This window comes from Chlamydotis macqueenii, chromosome 6 (assembly GCF_036417535.1).
Source record: "Chlamydotis macqueenii isolate bChlMac1 chromosome 6, bChlMac1.mat, whole genome shotgun sequence".
Classification (NCBI taxonomy): Eukaryota; Metazoa; Chordata; class Aves; order Otidiformes; family Otididae; genus Chlamydotis; species Chlamydotis macqueenii.
The window spans coordinates 4,713,911-4,739,745 of NC_141561.1; the positions used below are offsets into that span (position 1 = coordinate 4,713,911).

Below are 25,835 nucleotides of genomic sequence, written 5' to 3' on the forward strand. Positions count from 1 at the left end.
GCCAGGCTTTGGCTGGGTTGCATTTTACGATTGAAAAGAAAAACCCCAGGAAAACGTCTGCCTCTGTGCGAGGGGGGTTTGCACGCAGCTTCCAGCACGGGCACCGCTCTGCCATTATCTTGTTACAGAAAACATTACCTGCCTCGCTCCCTGTTACTCATGTTCTGCGCTGAAGAGTGGCACGTTGATTAATTACTACTCTAAAGTGCTTATAAAGCATCAGTCCAAGGCAGGTTTACTAGGTTGGGGCCTCCCATGATTTATTGACTAAGGAGAAAAGCAAAGGCCATTTGTAAAGGAGCATTTTCTTCTGGGGAAAAAGAAAAAAAAAAAGTAATTTAAATTACCCATCCTCTGCTCCCCCAAATTATAATGTCTGACCCTGAAGACTTTCTTTCTTTGAAACTTATGCAAAAAGAAATAAACAGCAACAGAGTTCTACTCCACTTCTCTTTAAAGGACACCCTGCAAATGTTAAGAAAAGAAACAACCTGAATCCACTGGTAAGAAAGGTCTGAAATGTTTTCTTTTGCCTATATAGAGAGCTGATCAGAGAACTTTAAAATAATTAGAGCATTTCTGCTCTAATGCTTTTTGCTTTTTCAGTATTGTTGTTGGAAAAGCAGAAGAAAAAGCAAAGCACAAACACACTGACACACACACACGAGTCGTCTCCACAGGAAGGACTCATTTGGTTTTGGTTTGTCTCTGTTGCTATTTTGCCTTTTTTTTTTTTTTTAACCAGAAATAAACAGGCACTTTGGGTTTACTGTGCTTCACTTACTAAAGTCTTTTAATAGTATATAGTGCAGGAATGTGAGAGAAAAAGATTCCCATATGACAGAGATCCTTTGATGTTGTTACTTCAACCAAAACTTTGAAATACAGTAGCTGGTTTTGTGCCTAGTATTTGACAATTTTTCCCCAAGTCTTATAAACTTTGATTTACTTAACTGCTGTCAGTGACTTGACTCACAGAGAAAGAAAGCATGAAGAGACTGAGAGAGAGAAACAGCTAATGTGTTAGTCTATTTGATGGCACAGGGTTGTATGGTACAATAATCAGTGCAGTCTGTATAAGATGTCTACAACAAACCACTGGTATCAACGAAAGAAAAGAGGATAATATGAAATACTTCCAATAATTTTATCACAGTTTCAATGCAGTATTATGCAAGTTTCCTAATAAAACTTCTTTCTTTGCAGTAGCTAAATTTACACCAAGCATGGGAGAAAAAGGAGGTACAACTCTGTTCTTGCATATAGCAAGGTGACATCTTCCATGGGATTCAGTGGGACCTTGCGCCTGAGGAGCTCGCACTCATTACCCTATATTCTGCAATAACCTAACGTAATACCACACTAGCACGACGGTAAAGCATCTTGCTGAATGTCACGAAGCAGTGCTTTCTCTGGGAAAAAAAATGCAACACGTATTGATAACCTTTTAAAAAAAAACATCTCTTGTAGTGAGCACACTCTTTTTCTACTGCTTGTACCTGGTAAGTAAACATACAACTTACATCACAGCAGAGCTTTAAAGTGTGAGAACCCAAAAAATGCTTTTAGAAATAGCAAGTGGGGTGGTTAATTCTGTTAGGAGAAATGAAGGTTTCTCCTGGGGTGAACAAAGGTGGTTTGGGGGTTTCCTCCCCACTCCACCACTGAGAGTCTGTGCAGTCCCAACGGCTCAGTTGTGATTGTCTCCAAGGCAGATTGAGGTGAGCTCTGGGAACATCCTGGAGAAGGACATCAAACACATGCAGGTGGGATGCAAATCCCCTGCCTGTCAGTGTGCTGCCCTGTCCCAGACACGACCACATACAGTGACTGTGCACCCAAAATTTGAAGGTTGACATAGCACTTCCAGGTCCACCACATGCATTAGGAGGTATTGATGACACAAAGCCGAAGGGGAGGATTTCCTCCAGAACCTGCTGAGATGCTTGTCCTTCGCTTACATGCTCTGCTGAGGGAAAAGAAATTGCCTCTTACCTCTCTATGGTGTAGTTTACCTATATGTAAAATGAAGACAGTGCTTGCCCTCCAGGGGCACAGAGGAGCTTAATTAAACAAGAGGTTCTTAGCCTTAATCAGACTTCTCTCACTTGCTAAGTACATGGGAAACCCTTCAGTTCAGGAACAAACTTGACACCACAACAAATGAATCAGCTTCCTTACTGCTTTGCCTTCGGGAATTATTTTCATTGGAAATAGATATTTATGAAGCTATTAAAAAACCCTAACCAAACGAAACAAAAAAAAAAACCAAACCAACAAATTCCCACACTTCTATCACTTCTCCTTCATATTAAATGTTTCACGCAATTTTATTTTATCAAGGATAAATTTTATCAACCTTTGGGAGTTGGTTCCATATTTTGCCTAAACCCACAGAATATGACAGACTTGCAAAGTGTTCACTTAATTCTAGTACAGAGGGTAAGGACAGGTGTGACAGAAGATGTGATAGGTGTGTGAGAGCTGTGAGATGCTAATGGGGCACTGCTTCCTCACCCCATTTAATCTCTCAGCCCCAGCAATTCCCCTCTGTGGATACGATGGTTTGGGAGAGGAAGGACTCCATTATCATCATCATCACTGTGATTTTAGTCTCTTGCCACAATGAACCAGGCATTGGTCTTACCAGATGCTGGACACTTTTGGTGATATCTGGTGCTTTCTGTTTGTAAGGACCTCTACATATTTTAAGAAGCTCAGAAGTTTTAAGGTGGTATTCAGGATCACATCTGTTCTAAAGCCAGTAGGCTATTTTTAAATGAGAGTTGGTAAAAACAGGCAAGAGAGTTAAAAAAAAAAAAAAAAAGCAAAGTCTTAATGATTTCACTGAAATATTATCTATTTGTGGAATAAATAGATGGGGAGCCAAATAATTCTGAAGTATCTAAATTCCACCTTCCCTCTCCCACTCACAGAATCTGCTTTAAAGCTAAAATGCCAAATTAATACAAGAATGATAGTTCTCATGGTGTCTCCTGCCAGGCTAAGAAGGTGCAGAGAATATCCTGAGAAACTCTGTTCTTAGGAAACAGTAAGTCCAGTTTTGAAAAAAATTGAGAGAAATATCCAATGTTTTGGTATCTGACTTGAATAAAATTTGAACTCTGGCCCTCTGAGAGTAAATCAGCAGCGTGCATGTGAAATACGTTATTTTCCTCCTAAGCAAAGTGTACCAGTGGATCAAGCAGAGGCAGAGGAGGTTTCAAATATAGCATACTCCTTTTTACCAGTGGGTACTCTTGGATCCAGCTTCTTCTGCTCTAGCACCCGCCTGTTGGGAGGAGATCAGCAGCTGGTGCTTGAAGTCAAATGAATTTGGGCCAATTTTAGTCATTTCCCAAATCGTGATCTCTGCAACGCCCTCCATGCCCATTCCTCCTGTCTCACTATTCCTCTTGGGTTTTGGCTCTTCCCCACCCTTGCCTCTCCCAGGGTGCTCCCAGGCATGAGCCCTGGATTCGTGATAGCTTCCCCAGTGAGACCTGGCCAACAGGATTGAAATACAAGCTTAGCATAGGAATTTCCTAACTGTTTGACTCTTTGGAAGCACCAGAGACAGGATTATTTATAAAACCTCCTGAGCGCACCCATGCCCTGCTCGGCTCCTCTTCCTCCTGGCTTCGTGGTGTGCTCAACCAGGCAGTACCTTCCTGCTTTGTCTCCCAAAAAATTATTTTCCTGCATGTAGTGATGGCAAGTCCCTCCAGAGAGACCCTTTCCAGCCCGTATTATGCTTTGTCTGAGCTCCACCACCCCATTCGCCAGTTGCCCGCCTGGTTCCCACGTAGGTTCTATTGTTCCTCAGGAAGGAGATGGTTAATCAGGAGACAACCACATTTAGCAGTCTCGGGCAGTTGTTTGGATGGTTTCAGCACAACGTTCCACAAGATGCTGCCTTCAGTGCTTAATGTCTATCAATGCTCCTGCCCACCCCTACCCGCTCATTTTGACCTGCCAGGCTGCGCTTCCTTGTCCCCTGAATTGCACCTACATAACCGAGGCTGCATCACAAACCGGGTCACTGAACTGATCCGGGTTAAAAATATCCCAGATATTCTTTAATGAAGTGTCAACAACTATTCTCAGGCTGAAGAGCGACTGGAATACCTCCTAATAATCTTGCTTACATATGCAAAAAGTATGCCCTAATCTAAAATGTATTTATAATATAAAATGGAGTTCACCGTTTGACCTGAGCGTATCCCACTCTGTCACACAGACAAAGGAAATAAAAATGTGTTGCTTTAATTTCCTTGACAGCAAAAAACCAAAACAAACAAGAAACCTCACACATATATGTCTAGGCCAATATATATGATAATGTGAAACAATGAGTTAGATTTTTCATGGCCATGTTGAAACTCATCTTGTTAGTTCTCAAACTGCAGCAAATAAATGTGATTTTTTTTTTTAATATCAAAATCTAAATAAATAAATACATCCTTAAAGCTTCACTGATTAAAACTTTTACTGGCTTTCTGCAGAGTTTGGAATAAGAAGTCTTCACAGCCAGAGCTATGAATACTTTTCTTAGGAAAAATAGCATAATGGTGATTATTATTGTTTTAATTGGTGGTGGTGGTTTAATACTTTTATTATTATTATTATTATTAATAGCAGTTATATGATCATCTGGATTATTACAGCCACAGCAGCGACAAGATACCCTAATAAGATCCATGCCCCATTGTGCCAGGCATTATAAAAGCACAAAGTGAGAGTGAGAAAAAGTTTATAATCGAAGCAATTAAAACAGACAAAAGGTGCAGTGAGAAGCAGGGGCACAAAGAGATGAACTGACACCAGAGCCCACGGAAAGAGCCAACGTTAAGCCCCAGACATCCGGAGTTAGCATCTATTTAAACACAGCCTTGTTTGTCTATACAAATATATACGTATTAACGCATATCACATTATCCAGCCCGAAGAGCGTATACCGAGATTAAATTGATTTTGTGCTTTGTCCTGTTGGTTTGTTTTTTGTTTTGTTTTTTTTTTTTTTTTTTCACTTGGGTGAAAGATATCTTAATCAAAACCAGCCAGACTAAAAGCTGTACAGCACAGAGCACACATGAGATTTAGCTTTGCTGGTAACTAACTTCGGTCAAAACAATGTTCAAACCACAATCCATTAAAAGAAATTCAGAGAATAACTGTTTGTAGGATCCGATCATGATTCCAGCAAGCAAGGGCAATGTACTTCCTATTGGGATACGGACAGCAAATAAGAAACTTGGGGGCATTCCAGCTGATGAAGACTCTGGTTAAAAGAAGGCAGACAACGCACATTTTCTAGCAGAGAAATTTCCTTCGGCTCTTACAACCAATCGTTACATATTCGAGTTCAGAAAGCCTCTCTTGTATTTTGCATATTTGATAACAATGAGTTAACTATGAAAGAAAAAGGAATATTAGCATATTTTTTATTTTTCTTGCACTCCGATTTTAATTTCTACTGTAATTTAAATACTTCATGTACTTAGCATTATGCACTTTCTCTTACATTTGCTTTTTAGGTGCTTACAAAGACTTTTATTGGTGGGGCTACTGTAATTATTTTTTTTAAATTAAAATATTTTTAGATTTGTTCCTGTTTAAATAGTAGAGATATTTCAGCCTCATTTACAGACGTGCACATGCCCAAAATATTTCAGCAGCTTAAGCCCTTTTTCCGTGTTGCATTTGAACAGTCAATTTTTGAGAGCTGCTTTTTGTCTCAAAGTTATTTAAAGTCTCATCTTGTCATTAAGTTACATTCTGAGTAATCTAGAGGTCGGGTTCACATATGATAGTTAATAGTTTTAGATTCTAGAACAGAAGAATTCAAAATTAAGCCTTAAATTACCTAGAAAAAGAATAGTTATTTTTTAATCAATGGAAATAACTTAGTAGAATTGTGAGGTTTTCAGCAAAAAAAAAAAATACGTTTTTGTTATAGCATTGAGCTAAAATTCATAAAAACAAATATACAAAATGACATTCAGCTGCAAGATCACATTTCTGTAAAGATAAACTGTAAGCTCTGCACAGCCATCACTACCAAACATTGTTTCTCCGAGCTTTAAATTCTACTCCCAAATTTGAATAGACGGCAGAGCTAGCAGTGTTGCTGAGGAGCAATATCAAAATATGTGCCTCCTGGGTCTAAAAACCACAAGTTATTTTAGCTTCTGCTAAGAATTGAGGGATTTTTTAAAAAAGTTGAGTATAGTAAGTAAATAAATAAATACATTATCTACCTTCACGACCTTTCCTTTCCTGAAAGCAAGCAGGGTCCATCATTTGTAACTTGACTTTCCATAAAAGTAACAGTTCATAAAAATCTGTGAAACTACTACCGGGAACAAACAAATTAAACAATGACAAAGTAATAAAATAAAACTGCTGTTATAGTCCTATAGTAGAAGAATTGCTCCTTTGCTGGGATTAATACATCTTGCAGAAAACAATTTTAAATAATGTGTAACATATGGATTCGGCTTTTATTATTCTTCTAAAAGAAGACAATTATATTTATGTGATAAACTGTTCAGTGTTAGTAGCATAATGTTTATATTACTGGCCACTTAAATGGTCTTTGGCATAGTTTTATAAGGAACAGCAGCCTCCAGATCTTTTGAAATCCATCTTACAAACTAAGTCCTGTCTGTTACTGGAATGCAATGGTTTTGCATAGCTTTCTTGCTGGAAAAAAAACATACTGCAGGTAATCTTACTGTTAAACTGCATGCATGAAAAACTTTCTGATGCTTTAGCTCTAATTCATGTGGTATTTTAGAGCTTTCTAATGAAAAGTATGAAAGCCTTGTAGCTGTCGGGAAATAGGAGGGGAAAAAAAAAGTGCAGCTTTCAATTTTAACTTTTTTGGGAATGAATGATCATGATTTGCTGTTTTCTACAGGAAACCTTTCCAAGGTGTTTTCTTATTCTCCTCACTTTGATGAGCGGCTAGTTCCTACGCTCTCTTCTTTTGCTGGGAGATTACATTTAAGAAAAGAATGAGTTTCGGGTAGTTTTCAAGGAGCTGCTTTTCTCCCCATTATACTCCAGCTAATTTTCAAAGGGATTACACAGACACCACAGAATTATTTATCTCTATATCTTCCAATGCTTCCGAGTTGAAACTGCATGCATTTCCAAAGGGAATAGGAACGTGTTACCAAATAAATACTTTCTGTTGCTGCTGTGTACATAGATTTTATTGTAAGCACTGTCGGCAAAAATTTCTGCATCGCTGGGATTCTGCTGTCCTGTGTGTCACTCAGAGAAAAAGATCAGTTGGAAAAATTATGCAGGGTGAGCTAATGTATTTATTCAGGTCTATCTAAAAAGAATGAGGGGAAAAAGAAATAATAATAGCAGTTTTGGGAACGTTACTGTCCTCATTTTTCACTCCTGAAGCGCAGGTTTAGTGTTTTCAATTCTCCACTTCTCAATTGCTTTAAAAGTTGGGGTTGTTAACAAAAGACAAAGCGAAGGGTATGTCAATTTAAAGAGTGTAACCTAATGGAAGTGAAATCTGCATATTCAGTTAATTTGGGATTTATTATCCCAGTAACTAGACTTGCAACTGTTCTAAAACAGAGTTGGCTGAAGACTTGAGAACAGTACGAGTGGCTGGCTACCCCCACCCCCATTCTTAAAAGAAAACCTGTGCCTGCTGCTTCCAATTTAGTGCAATCATGCCTCTTACTGGCCAATACAAGATGCAGCATTAGCTGTCACATGCAAATGAGTACTCATGGAGACTTTGAAATGTGCAATAAAGAATAAAGACATGCATTCTGTGAATAATTGTTTTCTTTTATAAAACTGGATCCAAAAGGGAGTGCCATTTCACCCAGAGTCTATAGCCTTTCTATGGTTACAATCTGCTGTCGAAGCCAGATATTAGAAATGAAGTGTGGATAAATGGATAGAAATGAAGTGTGGATAAATGGAGGACTCCAGTTTCCCGTGCTGTCAATCTTTCACAGTACTACATTTGCTTAACAAGAAATAATCCAACACATGTTTGTGTTTCTTGCTATCTTGCTTTCTCTTCCAACTGGGACTTTTAAATGCATGGGGATGTATAATAAAGTTGTCCACCTTATATTAGCTTTTCTTTTTGTACAAAGCCCGACCTAAATTCTTCGTTTTCAACAGCACAGACAGACAAAATTACATAGCAGCACAAGCTTCACTGCAAAGCTAAAGTCTTTCAAAGCTCTCTGGTATCACTTACAAGGATAAGAGAGAAAGAACAGCTCAGATTTTTAGGGCCCATTCAGACACAGAGTGGGGAAAAAAACCAAAACCAAAACCCAGTAAGCTGTATGCAGAAACATGCTCACATTTGTGGCTGTGACTAGCCAAGCTGAGTTCAGACACACACACCTATCCACCGAGACCGCAGACAGAAAGCCTGTTAGAGGACAAACAGCCATCCACTTGTATTTATGTTAAATCGTGGCATTCTGTGGACCTATCTTCTGCCAGCAGAACCCCAAATGCTTGGTCCAGTAGCGGGGAGAAGGTCAGCAGCTGGCTGAATTGCAGCACCTTTGCTGTGAACTGGAGTGGATGAGCTGCGGGAAGCAGTTGAGTAAATCCAGATTTAGCTGAGATGGGACCAGAGGTAGATAAAACTGGTTACCCAGCAGGAAGAATAAATCCTAAAGATAAATGCTGCCTGTACCATGAGGAGGATTGACCAGCGCAGGCATGTGTGGAGGCTCAGCAGATGGGAATACCCCCTTGTAGGTACCTCAGCGCCTTAGATTATGTTTAATCTGAAAACTAAGGGACTCCAGCTCAGTCAGAGCTTCTCAGCAGGGAGGACACGTCCCTGCAGGAATCCCAGAAAGGCAATCAGTGGGATAGGAGGCATTATATTTTTCCCCTAGTCTAACACAAATAATTCCTTGTTGCCCTGTTTACTGCATACCTTTGCTCTTCGAAGGCAATCTCTTGAAACACAGGCACACACATGCAAACACACTGAAGAAATTAATCACTGACATTATCATGACAACTGAAACGATTACTGTAAACAAAGGCACGAAACTGTAAGGGGGGATCTGAAGATGTTTCACTCCCGCAAGGAAGGATGCTCGGCTACAAGGGCTGAGCACACTGACCAAAACCATCCCTTGGCTGTCTGCTGCTTCTTGTGATCCAGGGTGGCAGGAAGACAGACAGCTCTTTGTAGCTTTTGGTCTGTATTGTGCCTCCTAAGGGAGCTGAAAAGAGGATGACCCTGGGGCTAGGGCAAAGGATTTGAAACAAGGAGATTTGGTTTGTATTCCTGAATCATCACAGACTTCCTTAGGCACGTTACTCAGCTCCTCATTTTCCTACTTACCAAATATAGCTAGTAATATTTTGGTATCTTGCAAAGATGTTAGCACAAGCCCTTCAACGTACATATCTCCTCATATATTATCTCCATGTAGTCATTTTCAAAAGCAACTACAAAATACTCGGTGCAAACACATCGCTCCACGAGGCTTAGTCATGCAAAACACAATGCTTGGCGATGCATCCCCAGGACCACAGGAATGAAAACCAGGACTTCATTCACATGTAAAATGTCCTTGGGGCTCCTCAAGGACCAGGTCCCTTTACTCTGTAGCCCCAGCACAGAGGAATCTAAAGCAGCTTATTCATGGATCTTTGCACCGCGTGACCGTTGCACAGGTGGCCCCGTGCTTGGAGATGCATCACAGAGGAGAACTCGCATTTGAAGATCTAATTTGGCTTTGCATTCCTCTGAACCCAAAAAGCCACGTTTCAGAGGGTGACCGCAGCCTTATCTGCAGTCTCTGTACACAGTAGGGACTTGGCAAATGGAGTTTGGTGAAATGGCACGGCGCACCGTGCAGGAGACTGACTGTAAATCAACAGATTTTGGCTCTGCTCCTGGCTCTGTCACTGATTTGCCATGGAAACTTGGGCAAATCTTTTACTCTCCCCATCCTTCATTTTCTGTACCCATAATGTAAAGATAATGATGCTGCTTTGCAAGCTCTTTTGAGATCTCGAGATGTTAAGTGCTAAGTGCATTTTATTAACATTAATAGCACCCAACCGAGAGGATGCTGTATAGCACCAGCCTGGCTGTCCCCAGAAAACAGATTGGTGTGGGGAAAGTGTACATTTGTTAAGCAGCTTAGACTTTGCTCATTCCCATAATACTTCCACAATACACGGGAAGAAGATCTGACCTACTAAAACAAACAAAAAAAAAAAGCCATAAGGAGAAAATTCTTAACGTGACCTGTCATCTTATTTCTAGCCCAGGAAAACTTGGGGATTTTCTAGAGATTATCAGTGTTTCTGTGTGTGGTTGTTGTACCCAGCCACAACCACAGCGCTCACAAGTTGTGGTGGAGTGGTGGAGACCACTTCCATTAGTCGGCATTAATCACCATTTTATACAGTCCAGTTCAGCTGCTGCTGAAAAGACATTTAGTAGATGCACTTAGTTACATCCTATCACACTTTATACGCGATTCCATTTTAAAATAAGTTAATTGTGCTGAATTACATTCCACCTCTTGTATTTACAGGATCACAGTATATTTCAATCGGTATTTTTAAAATGCCATCTAACATGCTTTGTTATTTTACGCTTCAATTTTCAATATTTCTGCTCAAATATGTATCACAACATACACAGTAGAAAGAGTTATGAAAAATTTATTATTAATGCATGTTTTTTCCTCTGCTGGAGATAGAACTTTGTTGTGCATGTTATAAAATGTTAAATATTAGAATTATTTAAAGTTAATAGGATGCCAAAGAAAATGACTAATAATACATTATACAATTAGATGCCTTTCATATTAGTGAATCCATTAACAAAATAAAATACATTCAAACAGAAGAGTTCTGATTTGCAATTTTTAGCAAGGATTGCCCATGTGTAAAGATAAATTATTTATTCTTTAAAAAAAAACAAAAAAATCCCCAAAAAACTGCTGGATACATCAGTTTGCAATTATTTGCATTATGTTTGAATGCTTTATCATGTGGCTCTGATTCAAAAATACGTATCTCTAAGTTGCTTTAGCATCTTCATTTGTGCAAAGCGTTAAACATGGAAAAAAAAAAAGTTTCTTTTCCCAGATTCAGGAGGACAGCTGATGATGCCATGAGCCCTCAGTATCGCTCTTGCAGCTGCTTTGGATGTCTTTTTGTTGTCGCTGTCTAGCCCAGATGTCCTCACGTAGTTTCACATCTCTAGCTTGCCCTCCCACTTGTACCCATTTTTCTAGACAGGGTCCATTCCCTCCTTTCCCACCCACACAGATCTCAAGTCAGATGTAATGCAGCTTTGCCCAAAGTTATTCAGATGCAATAACACACCAGTTTTCTGAGCACTGGCTACTCCTTATTTTGAAACTAGTTACCCTGCCTCCTCAGCTGATGTCCACATTATCCTTGAACAAAACATTTAGCAAGTAACTAACTTTTCTTAAAGCAAGAAATAGCTTTTAGCACCAAAGTGATATAATCTTTTAGCCATTTTTTCTCCTGTATTTTCCTTTTCTTTTTGCATTAATACTCTGTCTCTAAAAGGCATCCGGTACTAGCTAAAGAAAGTTCCACCAAGAGCAAGCAATCTCCTCCTCCTCACATCCATCTTCTCCTCACTGCTTCTATCTACTTAATTAAGTCATTCTCAATCTTCTGTATCATAAGCACATAATGTTGGTTGATGGAAATGTGTTTTGAAATCCCTGTTTGTTTGTTTTTTAATTATCTGATTACACTGAGGGGAAAAAAAAAAAAGACATCATCTCTCTTTGGTTATACTACAATAAGTAAAAAATCCAGCAACAGCACTCTATCTTTTTCTCCTTCAAGAGATTTTTTTTTTTCACCTTCTAACACTCTACCCAGTCCAGTCTTTACAGTTCATGGGATTTAAAAGTTTGGTAACATCATTTTAATACTGGTTTCATCTTAAAAATGCCTCTTGATCTTTACTCAGCTTGCAAGAGGTGAGGAATGAAGCGCTTGGAGTCTGCTGAGGTTTACACCGGGATTTTGGCATAGCCTAACCTCAGGCTACTGTCACCCCAAAATATCTCCTGCCCATATAAGTCCCAACATCAGCCCAAGTTGCAACTCAGGGATTAACCATGTCTCTCACATTATGTCAGCTGGTAATATGAAAAAAAAAATAAAAAAAAAAAAAAAAAAAAGGAGTGTGCAACCGGAATACAGAAGATGACCCTAAATCAGCAGGTTTGGCTGCACCTTGAACACTGCTTGTGAAGTAGGAGGGAAAAAATATTACAATTCTATTAAATTCTCCACATCCTGATTATTTCAAAATTTTACCCTAGTTAAGATTACATAAATAGTAATTATACGAAGAAGAAACAATGTGTGGAAATTAGAACCAAGGTTCATAAGTTGATTTCAAAAGACAATATTCTCACAACCCCCCCTGAGGTGTTTGTTCACACGAAGGGTTGTGATTAGGCTCAGATTATTAGAGCAGAGCTGGGAAAGAGGACCTTTGATCTCAAGAAATCTGAACAATCTCTGTTACTTTTACTGACAATGGGCAGGCTACAGATTGAGCAGCGTTAACATTTAGATGAGAGCCAAAAACTCAAGTGAGAGCTACTCTACGTTCTCACTTTCAATGTACCATGCATAACTTTGAAATTAAAATACAATGTGACTACCTCTCTCAGTGTCTAAATTAATACGTTTAATAATCCCTACCATTAATAAGTCTAAAGTGCAAATTAAGACTTGCAAGAGAAGGAGAAAGGAATGTATCTTTCTTTGTATTTATGTATGCAGTATGTATTTGTTCAGGGCAGTGAGATACAACATTTTTCTATTTCAGGATTTCTTGAAGCTCCTTTTTTAAAAAAAAAAGTCTTCTTTTTCCCACTAAATACATATGCAGTATTTTTTATGCACATATATATGATGGGATTTTTTTTTAAAAGGGAAAAAAAACAATGGTGCAGTCAAGAAAACTATTTATTTGCTTATATATGGGCATCCAATGCTGCTTAAATGCTCTAAGACATCTCACCCGGCATCTAGCACCCAGTCTCCAAGGGCATAACTCTACTGTATATCCTCTGCTGGACCCACCGGCCTTGTGAGAGTCCGTCTGATACTCAGCATCCTCTCGAGTGGCACTATATATCAATTATTAGGTAACCGAATCAAGCACAAAATGTCAAAAGAATGTTTTAAGGGAAGATGCTTTCCAAGAATGTGATAATTTGCTCATGCAAGTAGTTCCACTGAATTACACAATAATATTAAAAAAAAAAAAGAAAAAAAAAAGAAAAGGGAGACAAAAAAGAGAGGAATTTTAAAATTTAAATCCATAAAAAATAATTGTGTGAGTGACTTGAATCCACACTCTTTATATCCACAAACGAGACAGTCAATAAAAGAATATAGGTTTCCTCATAAAAGCTAAATTTCCTATGATCATAGAATATATACTTCAGAATTTTTTTTTTTTCTGACAGATTTTTTTTTCTTTTGAAAGTTTTCTAGTTTGATCTCCAGCAATGTCCCAATTTGGCCTTCAGCACTTTCACCTCCCACTGAAATAACCAATGAAGTTCAACAGCTAAATGCATTACCAAAGTCTCCCCCAACTAAAATCACTTGCTGTTCATGGAAGTTGCATCTACCATAGCATTTATGGTTTTGCCAGTTCTCAATATACAGAAGACCACAAATACCATGCCTAATTCCACAGTGTGGTAACTTCTCATCCCTTGCCATTCTACATTATATTACGTAACGTACATCCACATATAAGAACACTCTTTTTGTTGTGGACCCTGCTGCAAGTTCATATTTGTCAGCTACCATTACATACAAACCACAGAATTACAGATATTGACCACAGGGGAGAAAAACACCCCAAGTATTAGGCCACACCACAATCTTGCAAGACATTGAGCATGATCAACTTTAAATAGGAACTACACAGCTTAGTTCTCCAGTGCATCCATCATCTTGCAGCACGAGATCACCCACACAAAATATCTTTGACGCTTGGTTCAGTTTATCTACAAATAAGCCTGGCAACCCCCAGCTTCCAAAGATTATTCCACCATCCTAAAAATCGTAGTTAGAAAATTTTCCTGTTAATACTTTTAACAAAGGACTCAATGAATTATGTCCTTTCCTCATTATTTTGGAGCTCTGTGGAATGGTATTTCCCGTAGCGTTACTATCAGAACAACAAACCCAAACAAAGAGTCACCCATGACAACGGAGAGCATCCCAAAAATAAGGCAACCCTTTGCTACAGTGTGCAAAACTACAGTCCTTCTTAGCGTCTAAATAACACTCCTCGAGGGGTTATCAAGAAGCTCTTCAGCTTCTTGAAGTGTTACTAAGCAAAAAGCTATTGTAACGCAAATAGTGCTGCGGTTAGAAAAGATATAGAAGGCATGTCTTAAATGCTTGATCATACAATGCGTGCCATAAAATCCATGGTATGCTTGTGGCTGACCACACTAACCTAGTTTACTGCCTCTTCTGACCCATTCTACTGACTTTTTCATCACACCGTTGAAAAGAAAGACATTACAATACTGTTGGTAATAGAAATTGTAGAGTGTCTGGGGCTACAGAATGGGCAGCTAAAACTTACAATTCTGATTATCTTTTTCCCTTTTTTTTTCCTTTCCACTGAAAACAAAATAAGTTATACTGGAAAAACATTAATATTCTAGCTCTATCATCCCTTTTTGTATATGATGCACATTATTTACAAAATAATTCAAAGAATTGGTTGCAAAAATTAGTATTTCCTTCAGGTTTTGAAATCTGATTTATATTTACAAATCACTGTTTGAGGTAAAATACTTCCCCCACTTCCCCTCTGGAAAGAGAAGGGTGAGATGTAGAAACCACACCTTCTTTTGAATACAGAAAAAAAAAAAAGGTTCTGTATCTTAAAATAGACATTCAGAGAGAAAAGGGAAGAACTCACATCAATAACATACACATATTAATTGATTCGCCAACTACTGTGGGCTCAATTAAAGTATTCTGTTATCAGAGTTTTAAAGCTTGGAAAAAAATTAAAAAAAAAAAAAAAGAAATTCTTGGCTACAGCTTGGCATATGCAGGTCTTAACCCAGAAACAAGCTGTTTTACAATTATTTCTGAAAATTGCTTCAGTCCATTTTATTTTCTGTGCTTGCCTGGGAAGTGTGAAAAAGAAAGAAAAAAACCCTATTTTTGACTCAAGGCTTTCAAGACATTTTGGTTCTCTGCTAGCAAGTAACCTAGTTTGAGCCTGATATTTCCAACGTGAACTTTGGACCACTCTTGTTGGTTTCTCAGTGAGACTGGTTACATGAATAACTGCTGACAGAAGTGAGAAGGCTTCGCTGTCTGGGCCATATTTGATCGCAGGGAGAACGTCACCAAGGCTGACGGGTGGCTGTAAGGGTAGACCTCAACCACGACGTGTTCACATGTTTCTAAGCACACTCACGCATGCCTGAAAACTACAATCAATAATCTCCTAAAATATCTAAAAACGCATGAGATGGCAGGATACAATGAGAAATCTCACTAATGTATATGCACAGGAAATTAAGGACCCATAAATAAAACGGAAAGCGACAGCAGAAGGGAACCAGTCCTTCTTCTGTTTTCCCCTTTTTTTCCAGTGATCCTTTCTGCAATTTTAAAGTAAACCTCACGACAGTCCTGTTCGATCTTCATGTTTGTAGCTGCTCTCTGGAAGCTGGCAGATGACAGAGGACCTGTTCTCCTCTGCCCACAGAGCCTTTATTACTGGCAGGACCGGAGCTGCTGGCTGCCTTTGAAATGGATATATTGGGTCAATGGAAACACTTGGGTATTTCTGAACAGGGAGTTTCGTTGTTCTTTTTTTTTAATCTTTTTTTTTTTCTTATTTAAAGAAATAAAGCTGCAAAAAGGAGCTGCGTCTTTTTTTTTAATATTTTTTCCTCAGTTCTCTCCTCCTTTCCTCCCCTCTCTTTTTTACCATCTAAACACTTGCTTCAAACCCACCCAGCCCATTTGTGCCGACCTGGCAGCTCCATTTCAAAGGCAGCTTCACTCTCGTGTTGGCCCCACGGGCTCTGCCTGCCGATGCAGAGCCAGCCGAGAAACCGCTCCGGTTCCTGATAGCCGAGGCTCAGACATATGGTCCCAGCAAGCACACATAATCCGTAATATTAAAAAAAAATACAAATTCTCAAGATTTGTTCCTCTTTTCTCATAGTTCATTGATAAAGAACATGTCAGTACGGTTGAAGAATCCTGCTGGTTAAAGGTATCATCCTTAGCTGCTCATATGGTCTGGGCTCTTAGTTGTCAGTTAGATTAATCCAAGTCATTTTAGAACAATAAATATAAGTACAGATGGAATATAAACATATTGAAGATTACTGGTTTTGACGGCTGTTGTTTATTAAATCAAAAATAATGTTGCAATAAGGATTTTGTTGATATTTCAAATGGAAAGGAAAAGTAAATAGGAATTAGATATTCCTTAGTAAATAAATGAAAAAAAAAGAAAAGAAAACAAAAAAAAAACCTAACAAAAAACAAGCTACCACACCAGAACCTCCAAAATATCCCATGGGTTATAAAAAGGCAATGATTTTACTTACAATGCCACCTATGAGCTACCTTTAGAGAGGGGATATGGCACCTATAAACTCGAAACACTAGGTATGTTGAAATCCATAAAATTTCCAATTACTGCTTCAGAATTTATAGTGCACATATGGAAAATAATACTTGTAAAAGAGAAAGGGGTTTGTGCCTGGTGCTGTCAATACTGTGAAGGATGGGGTGATTATAAAGCAAATTAACAATACTTTTAAATGTGCATTCACTTATCTTTCCAATTAAATCCTTGTTAAACAACTGCACAGACAGTAATGGTGCTTCTGCAAAGCACTGATCAAGACAGTTTTATTGTAATTTTTACTCTGTAACAATTAATCAAGTAGGCATTTTCTTTATTATTAAATTATTTATTTAATAAATATTCACAATCAGTTCACTTATTTGTGGTTTAAATTTTACTTTTAATTTTTCTTAAACTGAATTATATTCTAGTATATTCCTGTAGAAGAAACAACAGAAATATTATAATTTTTTTGGCCAAAATGTTTTTTTTTTTGTTAACCTTAGGTGATCTTAGGGTAAGAGTAAATTCATCTTTTTCCCCAATGTAGTCATCAATTCAGATACCTTTGGCTATCATTCTCCATGTTCCATAAGAAGTGTACCTCTCTGCAATAACATAATATTTAGTCTGTGTAAAAATATTTTTTTCCTTTCTTTTTTGGTAAATAAGTATAGCAACCAAGCCGTAAAAACCCAGTAATTGACCTTTGGATGGTACATGGTGTTTTGCAGTTAACACACAAGGTATTCTAAATGAAATAACGGGATGCAAAGGTCATCTGTACAGCAAATACTAAGCATTTTGCAAACAAAGTATTGGATATAAAGACAATTAAGAACTCTCTTGTATTATGTATGAACCAACACTTACTGAATGAACCAACAAGTATTGAATTTTGTATTTCTACGGTTAGTTTCCCTGAACATATATGCATTAGGATAGAATCCTAGTGTTTCAGCAATGTGTTATGAACATTTTATAGCTTCATTTTTTGCAGTTAATTTAGTACTCATGAAAATTGCTTGTTTGACAGTCATAGAAATTGAATGTCTTTCCAGCTACTCTGCAGATTAGCACAGGAGGCATAAGGAAGTAAGCTTCCACCTCCTCACCCAGGTATCTTTGATCTTGGAGTACAGAGGGCAATTGAGAGCTTACTGGAACGGGCAGGTGCAAACAGGACAGGGAACCCTTAGGGTCTAGGATGAAGCAAGTCTTACCCCATTATATCATATTGTGCATCTACACAGTGGGTTCAACCAGAGCAAAGAGCACACCACAAATTCACATTTTTACTTACATCCTAACACCCTTATGGATGAAGAGTCCTCCTTGTCTTTTTTCTTTTTCTTTCTCAGGCACTTTCTGCTCACCATGGGAATTTTCAATCAAGTCAGAAGCTTGCTTTTAGAAAGCATCTCCCTGTTGTCCCCACCTTTATATAGTGGTGCTTAATGGCCCTGAGCAGCTGCACCTGTGCCTACCCTGGCCCTGCCCATCAGCTTGGGGCCCATGACAGCCCCACCCTGGGGCTTTGGGCCAAAACAATTGATCTTTTCAGTAGCATCCTCAGACCTTGAGACTGCCAGCACACTTTAAAAGGCTTAACAAATCCATTTATAGAACTTTATCCCTTTTCCTACAGGTATGAATTAAAATAATATCCTTATAAATATCTGCAAAGGCTTTAACTTACTGGATTTTGCTTAAAATCAGCAAAAGTCCTCCAGATTTTTTATAAAATCCCTAAAGAATTGCCAAGCACCAAAAAAAAAAAATTAAGATTGCAACTGTTATACTTAACCAATAATATGGAAAGCACAACAGGAATGGATATCTCTGCCTAATGTCTCTGGCTATTGTAGAAACCTTTTTCATAGGTTAACAGCCAGATATACTGAATGACCGGTAGCTTAGTTTCTAAAACCAAAATTCTTTCAGTGCTTGTACACTAAGAAAAGTACAAATTTCCTGATGTCAGTTTGGTCCAAATAACTTCTACTGCCGTGATTCAGTGATTTGAAAAATGATGACTTAGAGTTTCAAAAGTGCTGAGAGATGTTATAGCCTGGTCTTCTTATGATCAACTGATCTTTTCAGCTCTTAATAGGAAAATAAATCATAGATAAAAGATAATCCTGTTGCACAGAAGTAAAAAAGGTGTGATATCGATAGACTTTTATAGAAAAAGAAAACTCTGTGAAAGGGATAAAGTAAATAAGGTAGTTTGTTCTGCCGATGCTCATGTTGGCAAGGTCAAAGCCCTCTTCAGGAGCTCCCTACATCAAGAAATGAGAATGCAACACAAAGAATATTCAGAAAATTTAAAAAAGATACAAGATATGGGGGTTTTTTAATTGTAAACCTATCCTCATCCATCTATAATTTCAAGGGTCTTTTTAGATTTTTATTTCTTCTTTAATGATAAAGCTGTGAAGCATTAGTTTGTTTTCTTTTCATATTCACCAATTCTCTCTTATTTCATTTTTGATGCTGCAGATAACGTTAATAGTATAGGAAAATGAGCCAAACAAAACTTTGCTATATTCTAATTAATGATTATTCTAATAAAAAAATACTTTGATATGGCAGATAGCCGAGAATCTCTTTTATGATCTTTAATTTTCAATGTGATACATATTATTTATATCCTATAAATGTAGGTGTAACACAATGGCAAAGCAAGCAGGAAGAAAGAGCCCATTAAGTATTTGGCCTGTAGAAGAACTGATTGCACAGTTAATCTCTGCAACGTAAACAGGATTTTTCAGAACATTTGTTTGCATCTATAATTAAATAAAACTTTAACTATAATTAAAAAAAAAAACCTCAATGTGAAAATCATGTGTATAAATACTATTTTCCCACTGTTAACTACAGAGAAATGAAGGTATGGGGATTGAGTCTAGGAGGTGACAATAATTTCCAAGTGAAAAAGCGATGCGTGGCAAGCACGTTGTTAAACATCATTCCACTGCAGAGCTTCAGAGGGCTGGTAAATAAGCAGGTTGGGATCACACACTGGTTTTCCAAGCAACTTTTGTGACTTCATGAAACAGCCTGAAACAGCTGGTGTCTTTGGCATCGAATTGACGTGGGACAACAGGCCCTTGGGGACACTGGTGGGGCCCTCTCAAGCACACGTTAAATAAACCCTGTTCACCCCACATCCCCGCGGTGTTTTTTGCAGGTACACTGTGCCTCAATGGGCTGTGTCCTGCCTGCAGCTTCTGTTGGACACCAACAGGCACATTTCTTGCACGTTTCCTAAGTAGCCAGTATCCGAGTGGCTTTAATGTACAATTAACTTCACCTTTATATAGTAATTTTTCACGGTGGTATAAACTAGAAGAAAAAGGTGCCTGGTACCCCTGTGCTGCAAAAAGCCAGCTTAGACTTCTGTCTAGCTTTACAGTATCAGCTCATCTGTTTTAGGTGAAAACTTGAGCAGTAATGTTAACCTCAAACACGTTAACCTTTGGATGCTACGAGACATGATAGACAGGATCATTATTTTTATGGCACATTTTTTCCTGAGCAAACATCTTAGGCAGCAAAGAAGGATAGAAAATCCTGGTTTTGCCTCTCTGTCTCCAAACAAAATACAGTGTACGGTCATTTGAAAACCAAGGCAGACTACATTATCGACACACAAATACCCAACAACTATAAATCTAAGGAAATCCAAGTAACGAGTCAAAACCATGAGGCTGATGATTTATTCAGTCTCACTGAATTTGCTGGCATAAATACTGATTCCTCATAAACCAGAGTTCACCCTTCAGTTTCAGCTGAAGACAGGACTGATCTGGAGCAGCTGAGGAGGTGGCAAAATCTATTGCTCCCCTGAAAGCTTCCCTAGAGATGTAAATGGAGGCTTGAAGGTGGGAATATTTTTACATCTCTCATAGCTCCCAATTTCATGAGAATTTTTGAGTCAGAAGTCTTAGTTTATGTAGGATACAAAACTAATTGAAGTTGTTCTCCAACAGCTATAGTTTCTGAGAAACCACATAAAATACACAATACCTAGCAGTTCTGGTAATAATGTCTAGGTAACTTTAAAAGAGTTATTAAAAAGTAGAAGAAAATGTTGCAGCAGCTTCACATTTATACTTGATTAATTCCAAACTGTATAAAGTCTTTAATGCAATTTAAGATTTGAGATTTCTCCTAATATCTGAGAAGCTTAGCTTTATTTTCTCATTAAGTAGTATCAGGAGGTTCACTATCATCGATGATATTTGCTAAGCTGTTAAATATGGGGATATTTAGTCTTTCCCAAGAGCAGTAAACCATTTGGAGAGGTGAATGAATTTGTAATCTATCCTAATTAGCTACCAGTATCAGTTTCCGCACCTGTAACAGTATCTATTGATCAATGTTAGACTAATTTAGGCCACATCTGTGAAAAATGTTCTTTTGTATTTGTGGAAATATGTTCATTATGTGTGGAATCTATGGAAATACATTCAGTAAATACGTACAAGGTGCTTCAAATTCTGGTTCTCGGGTCACCAAAATATTCATCTTTCCTCTTCTCATTTTCTGGGGTCAAATCTTTGCCTTTTCAAAATCTTCCACTGACTTTGACAGAGTCATTGATCTACTTTTAGTATTTCCTTTTAAGCCTTTTTCAGCACCTTTTCTCTTTCACTGGTTTCGCTTGGATCCGTGTTCTACTTTTGATTTTGTTTAACATTCAACACCCAATCTGCTATTTTTCCCTTTAATCTTTCCCCCCTACTCCCACTTTTATTCTTTGGTTTCTAAAAATGCTTTATTTTTTTTTGCCACCGTATTTCGTATATCCATTTCTTCCTTTTTTCCCCTCTTTTCTTTTTGTTTGTTTCTCATCTCCTGTTTAACTCCTGTTTTCCTCTGCTTACTCTGCTGTTTTTCCTCTCTCTCTTAGGTGACATATCCCTCCGTGCAGTATCTTTCTACCTTCACTTTCCTCTCTTTTCCAAAACATGGCTCATCATTCTACACCACTAATGTATAGCAGATTCTGAAATACTGTCATCTGAGACAGTTAAGTACTAAACAAAACATTACCAGGGTGGAGGAATCACTTACCCTGATTGACAACAAATCGTAACTTCTGTATTGTTGCCAGATTGCCGCTAACTCTGTATATTCCATCAACATCTAGACCTGAAAGAGAAACACATATTTCATTTTAGATCATATAAGTATTTTTCCTTCATACGTCTGTCAGGAAGCCAGAAGCGCCTTAACAAGAATGAAGAAGAGCAGTGTAGTGAATGACTGAAAAATAATCCACCTGACAACAACTGAAGTGCCTCCTGCTTGATTAAAACAAGAATGAGAAATAAAAGTGGTAGATTAACTTAAGTGAATACAAAACACCTAGCTATAATTATCTTGTAATTCTGTCAGCAGAACGCTGTTCAGCAAGGGTATTTGAGTGTGACGGGAAAGGAAGAGTGAATTAGCTCTCGTGCTCGCAGAGAAGCGCTTGGGAGATGCACGATGCTACGTTAGCCCCGCTTAAACATGGGGTGTTCATATTAATAGTGCCGGGGAAACTGCTCAGTCTGGGGATCTGGGTTTTACAGACGTGAATTTCTGAGGCTATGACCTTTCTGAAAATAAAGCCGCGAGATGCCCACTCTGAAATCGTGACGCGCATGAGACGACACGCAACTACCATTTCTCTACTGTATTCTTCATAGCAGATCAGACAAGTTTGAAGATGAAATTAAATATCCCAAATAGCATATGCCCTGGAGTACATTTCTTCATTAATATAGGCCATTCTTTTCAAGGACAACCTGACAGTCTTGTTTCTCCCTGCATATCTACTCAAGGTTTATCTTCTAGGTGAAACTAGATGTCATACTCCCTTTTGTGACATATTATCTCCTACAGCAAGCTCTGCTGATATGACTGTTTAAAATAGCACTTCCAGCCCCGGTTGCATAGCTGTAGCATTTCATAGCACATGGGAACGGCTCTCCTTTCCCGGGAGAATTAGCTATTGTGCAACAATGGCCAAATCTGCATGCTTAAAAATGGAAAACACTAAACTGTACCTTGTCATTTCACATTTAAAACTTGCAAGTACATAAGAAGCTAAGAGAATCTACATAAAATAGGCAGGTTTTTTTAAGGATGACTTGGAACACAAGTTTTAATTAGCTTTTGGCAAGAAATTTCAGAGAAAGTTTCTTGGAAAATGCTAATTTGAGAAAACAAAAAATTTTCAGGAAATATTTCCTGACAAGGTATCTAGAGGATTTTTTTTTTTTTTTCTAGTTTGGTGCAAGGAAAAAGGAAAAACTGAAACTATAGGAAAGAGTGAAAACCAATCCAAAAGCCCAGAAGCCCAGTTGTAATAACACTTAAACAAGAAAGAGCTGAGGTTCAAGTCCTTATTTCAAATATACTTGTATCATGCTTTGACAGATGAGTGCCATAGCCAGTGGACTGAATTGCTTGAAGGTATTCCTCACTGATCTTGAAATATTTTAAAAATTTAATTTTACATTTGATGCAGACTGAAAACAAATAATGTCTTTTTGTTTGCTTGTGTGCTTGTTTTCTCTCTCTACAAAATACAGTTTTTATTTTATTTGCTAGGAACATCCAGATTTGGTTTACTTTAAATATTTTTTTTTAAAGTAATAATAATTCCATGTTATACAATGGCTATTTATGTCTTTTATTAGACAATTTTCTACCCTGCACCTGTGGGTGTCCTGCAACATAATATTGAGAGTGATGATTCATTTCAGGAAGATCCCCTTTGGTTACAGAGAGATCAAGAAAAAGTTTATTTAAGAGAAATCAAAAAGGATTTGGTAATCAAGAACACTTGGAAGTTATCCATCTACTGGATATATAACATATGAGCAATTGGAAATTACTAAAATGTTTAAGTAATGCAATTCTATCCTAAATGTGAAGAGTCTCATTCTGTTTTAGTAAGGGGAGAGTGAGACAGCAAGAGTAATTCCCAGCACAGGAATGTGGGACTTTTGTGGTAAGGGATTAAGAATTGCATCATGGATATTGAAGTCTAAACCAGAAAGTAAAGAGGAAAAATAAAACAAACAAACAAACAAACCCCAAAACAGAATGTTAACTTTTGTTTGGATCGAACTCATTTCAGCTATTAACCTTTTCAGATATATGGAAGTGAAAGCAATACATGTCACTTTGGGTGAAATAACTATGTCTCACATTGATAGCGCCAATTTGGAACCTGCATAAATTATCCAGATCAAGTGAAAATGACAAACTATGTTGTAAATTGGTGGATATTACGTCTTGCAAAATGATCTGGAGCACACAAGTGCATTATTATTGTTATAAATTTGCTTTGGTCCAGAAATGAGGTCTAATTAGCATTTCATTTGGACGCTATACAAGATGGCAGAGAGAAAAAAAAATAAAAAAAAATTCCAAGAATATCTAGCCAATTACAGTGTTCACGTGCCATCAACTTTCTGCTCCAAGAACTTTGAAAGTTAAGCCAAACCAAACCAATGTAAATTGGTGGATTTGGACATCCTTTTCATGACCACATTATCTTAGCTGGATTGTTAACAACTTATTTTGGAAATCTAACTAGGCAGAAAATGGAAAGAGAGAGAGAGAGATGTCTTTATAGTTCTAATATACTGATTCTATTAAAAATTTTCAAAGCAAATTCACTTTTAAGGGCACCTCTATCGAGAACAAAAACATCACTGCACTTCTGTCAGTGTTTCCTTACGGCAGGCTATAAATACCTAGGGAAGAAGATGAAACAAAAGCCTTGCAGAGTTTCCTATCCGGTGCTGGTGTTTAAGCATAGTGGTAAAGAACATTTTGGAAAAAGTATTCATTGTAGTGAAGTCCAACTGTTGTTCACTATAGGGTGACCTTCTTGTGTTTTGGAGTGGGGTTTATCAGGGAAAAATCACTGGATTTTGCCCTAGAGGAGAGTAAGTATTTTATTTTCTTTATTTCCCAATCTCCAGCTCTGTTTCTGTTTGTTTTAATGAGGAACCTGAGAACAGGATGGAGTCACGATTAGAAATGACAGCCAAAAGCATGATAAAGATTTCAGTATTTCCTTTTTAAATTTTGTAATGTTATAAGAAATGTAGGAAAAGGACTTACTCAAGAATACACCAGTTTAGCTGTCAAACTATAGGCAAATTTTACTATTTTCATGTAAAAAATCAGACAGGTACTCCTGATGAGAAAGTTAAAAGGTAATTGAACTCAGGCTTGGTTGAGATTCATGAACAATAATGAACATTATATTCACTCTGCATAACTGCACTGAAGACACTAGAACACTTATTTAAGAGCATTTCTCGCACTCTTGCTTCTAGCCAAAAGGAAATAACCATGGATGCAGGTCAGTGTCAGCTCCCGTAGCAGTTTAAGCTGGAACCAGATAGTGTAGAGAAATGTTAAAAACCCAGGAAAATATAAGAGTTTAGGAGATATATTTATCCAAATATACATTTTAAAATATTAGACTTTGATATTGGTTGAGGTGATTCTGATGGGGGCGAGGTGGGGGGTGTGATATACAGAAATTTATCTTTCAACTTTTTAACAACATTTTGAATTTGAAACATACCATTTTAAGTAGTACTAGCTAGCTTCCTGCATAGAAACCCGTGGAACTTTCACAACCAATGTATCCTGAAATAGGTGTGGTCTCCAGGCCTGGTAAGAGTTTCATGAAAGAAACCATCGTGCTGGGTTCAACAACAAAGTGAAGTACAAACTTTAAGAAAGGCATTCTTTAGTTAGTCCTTTCATTTAAAATCAGTTATGTTCAGGGCAAAAATATTGTATTTCAAAGGAGCCTATTATGCCTTCCCATAAACAGAAAGATCATACGTTTTAAAACTAAAGTATCATTATGTAATCAAGCTGTTGTATTATAAACTATTTTGTGGGCTCAGATGCCCAGGGCTATCTTTACAAATATTTAGGAGGTCATTATCAGGGTATGTTCTCCCTAAAACCATAATTCTTTCCTCCTGTCTTCATATGCATCTTACCATAGATATCTGATTTATAAACAATTTTTGAAACTTTACTAAGGGCACAAAAGTGAGGCATAAAGTCATTCAAAGAAGCAGAAATGTGCAAATGCATCAATACCAGGATA

General features: G+C 37.7%; 1 protein-coding gene across 5 annotated transcripts in view; it reads right to left on the reverse strand.

Annotated features, from left to right (window-relative positions):
• Positions 1 to 25,835, reverse strand: part of ARHGAP15 (Rho GTPase activating protein 15) — a 327,658-nt gene that overhangs the window by 84,851 nt on the left and 216,972 nt on the right. For all 5 annotated transcript variants that reach the window (XM_086750894.1, XM_086750893.1, XM_086750896.1 and 2 more), the window contains one exon: positions 21,770 to 21,847. In XM_086750894.1, coding sequence (XP_086607020.1) covers positions 21,770 to 21,847 — 78 coding nt within the window. The remainder of the gene's footprint in view (positions 1 to 21,769; positions 21,848 to 25,835) is intronic.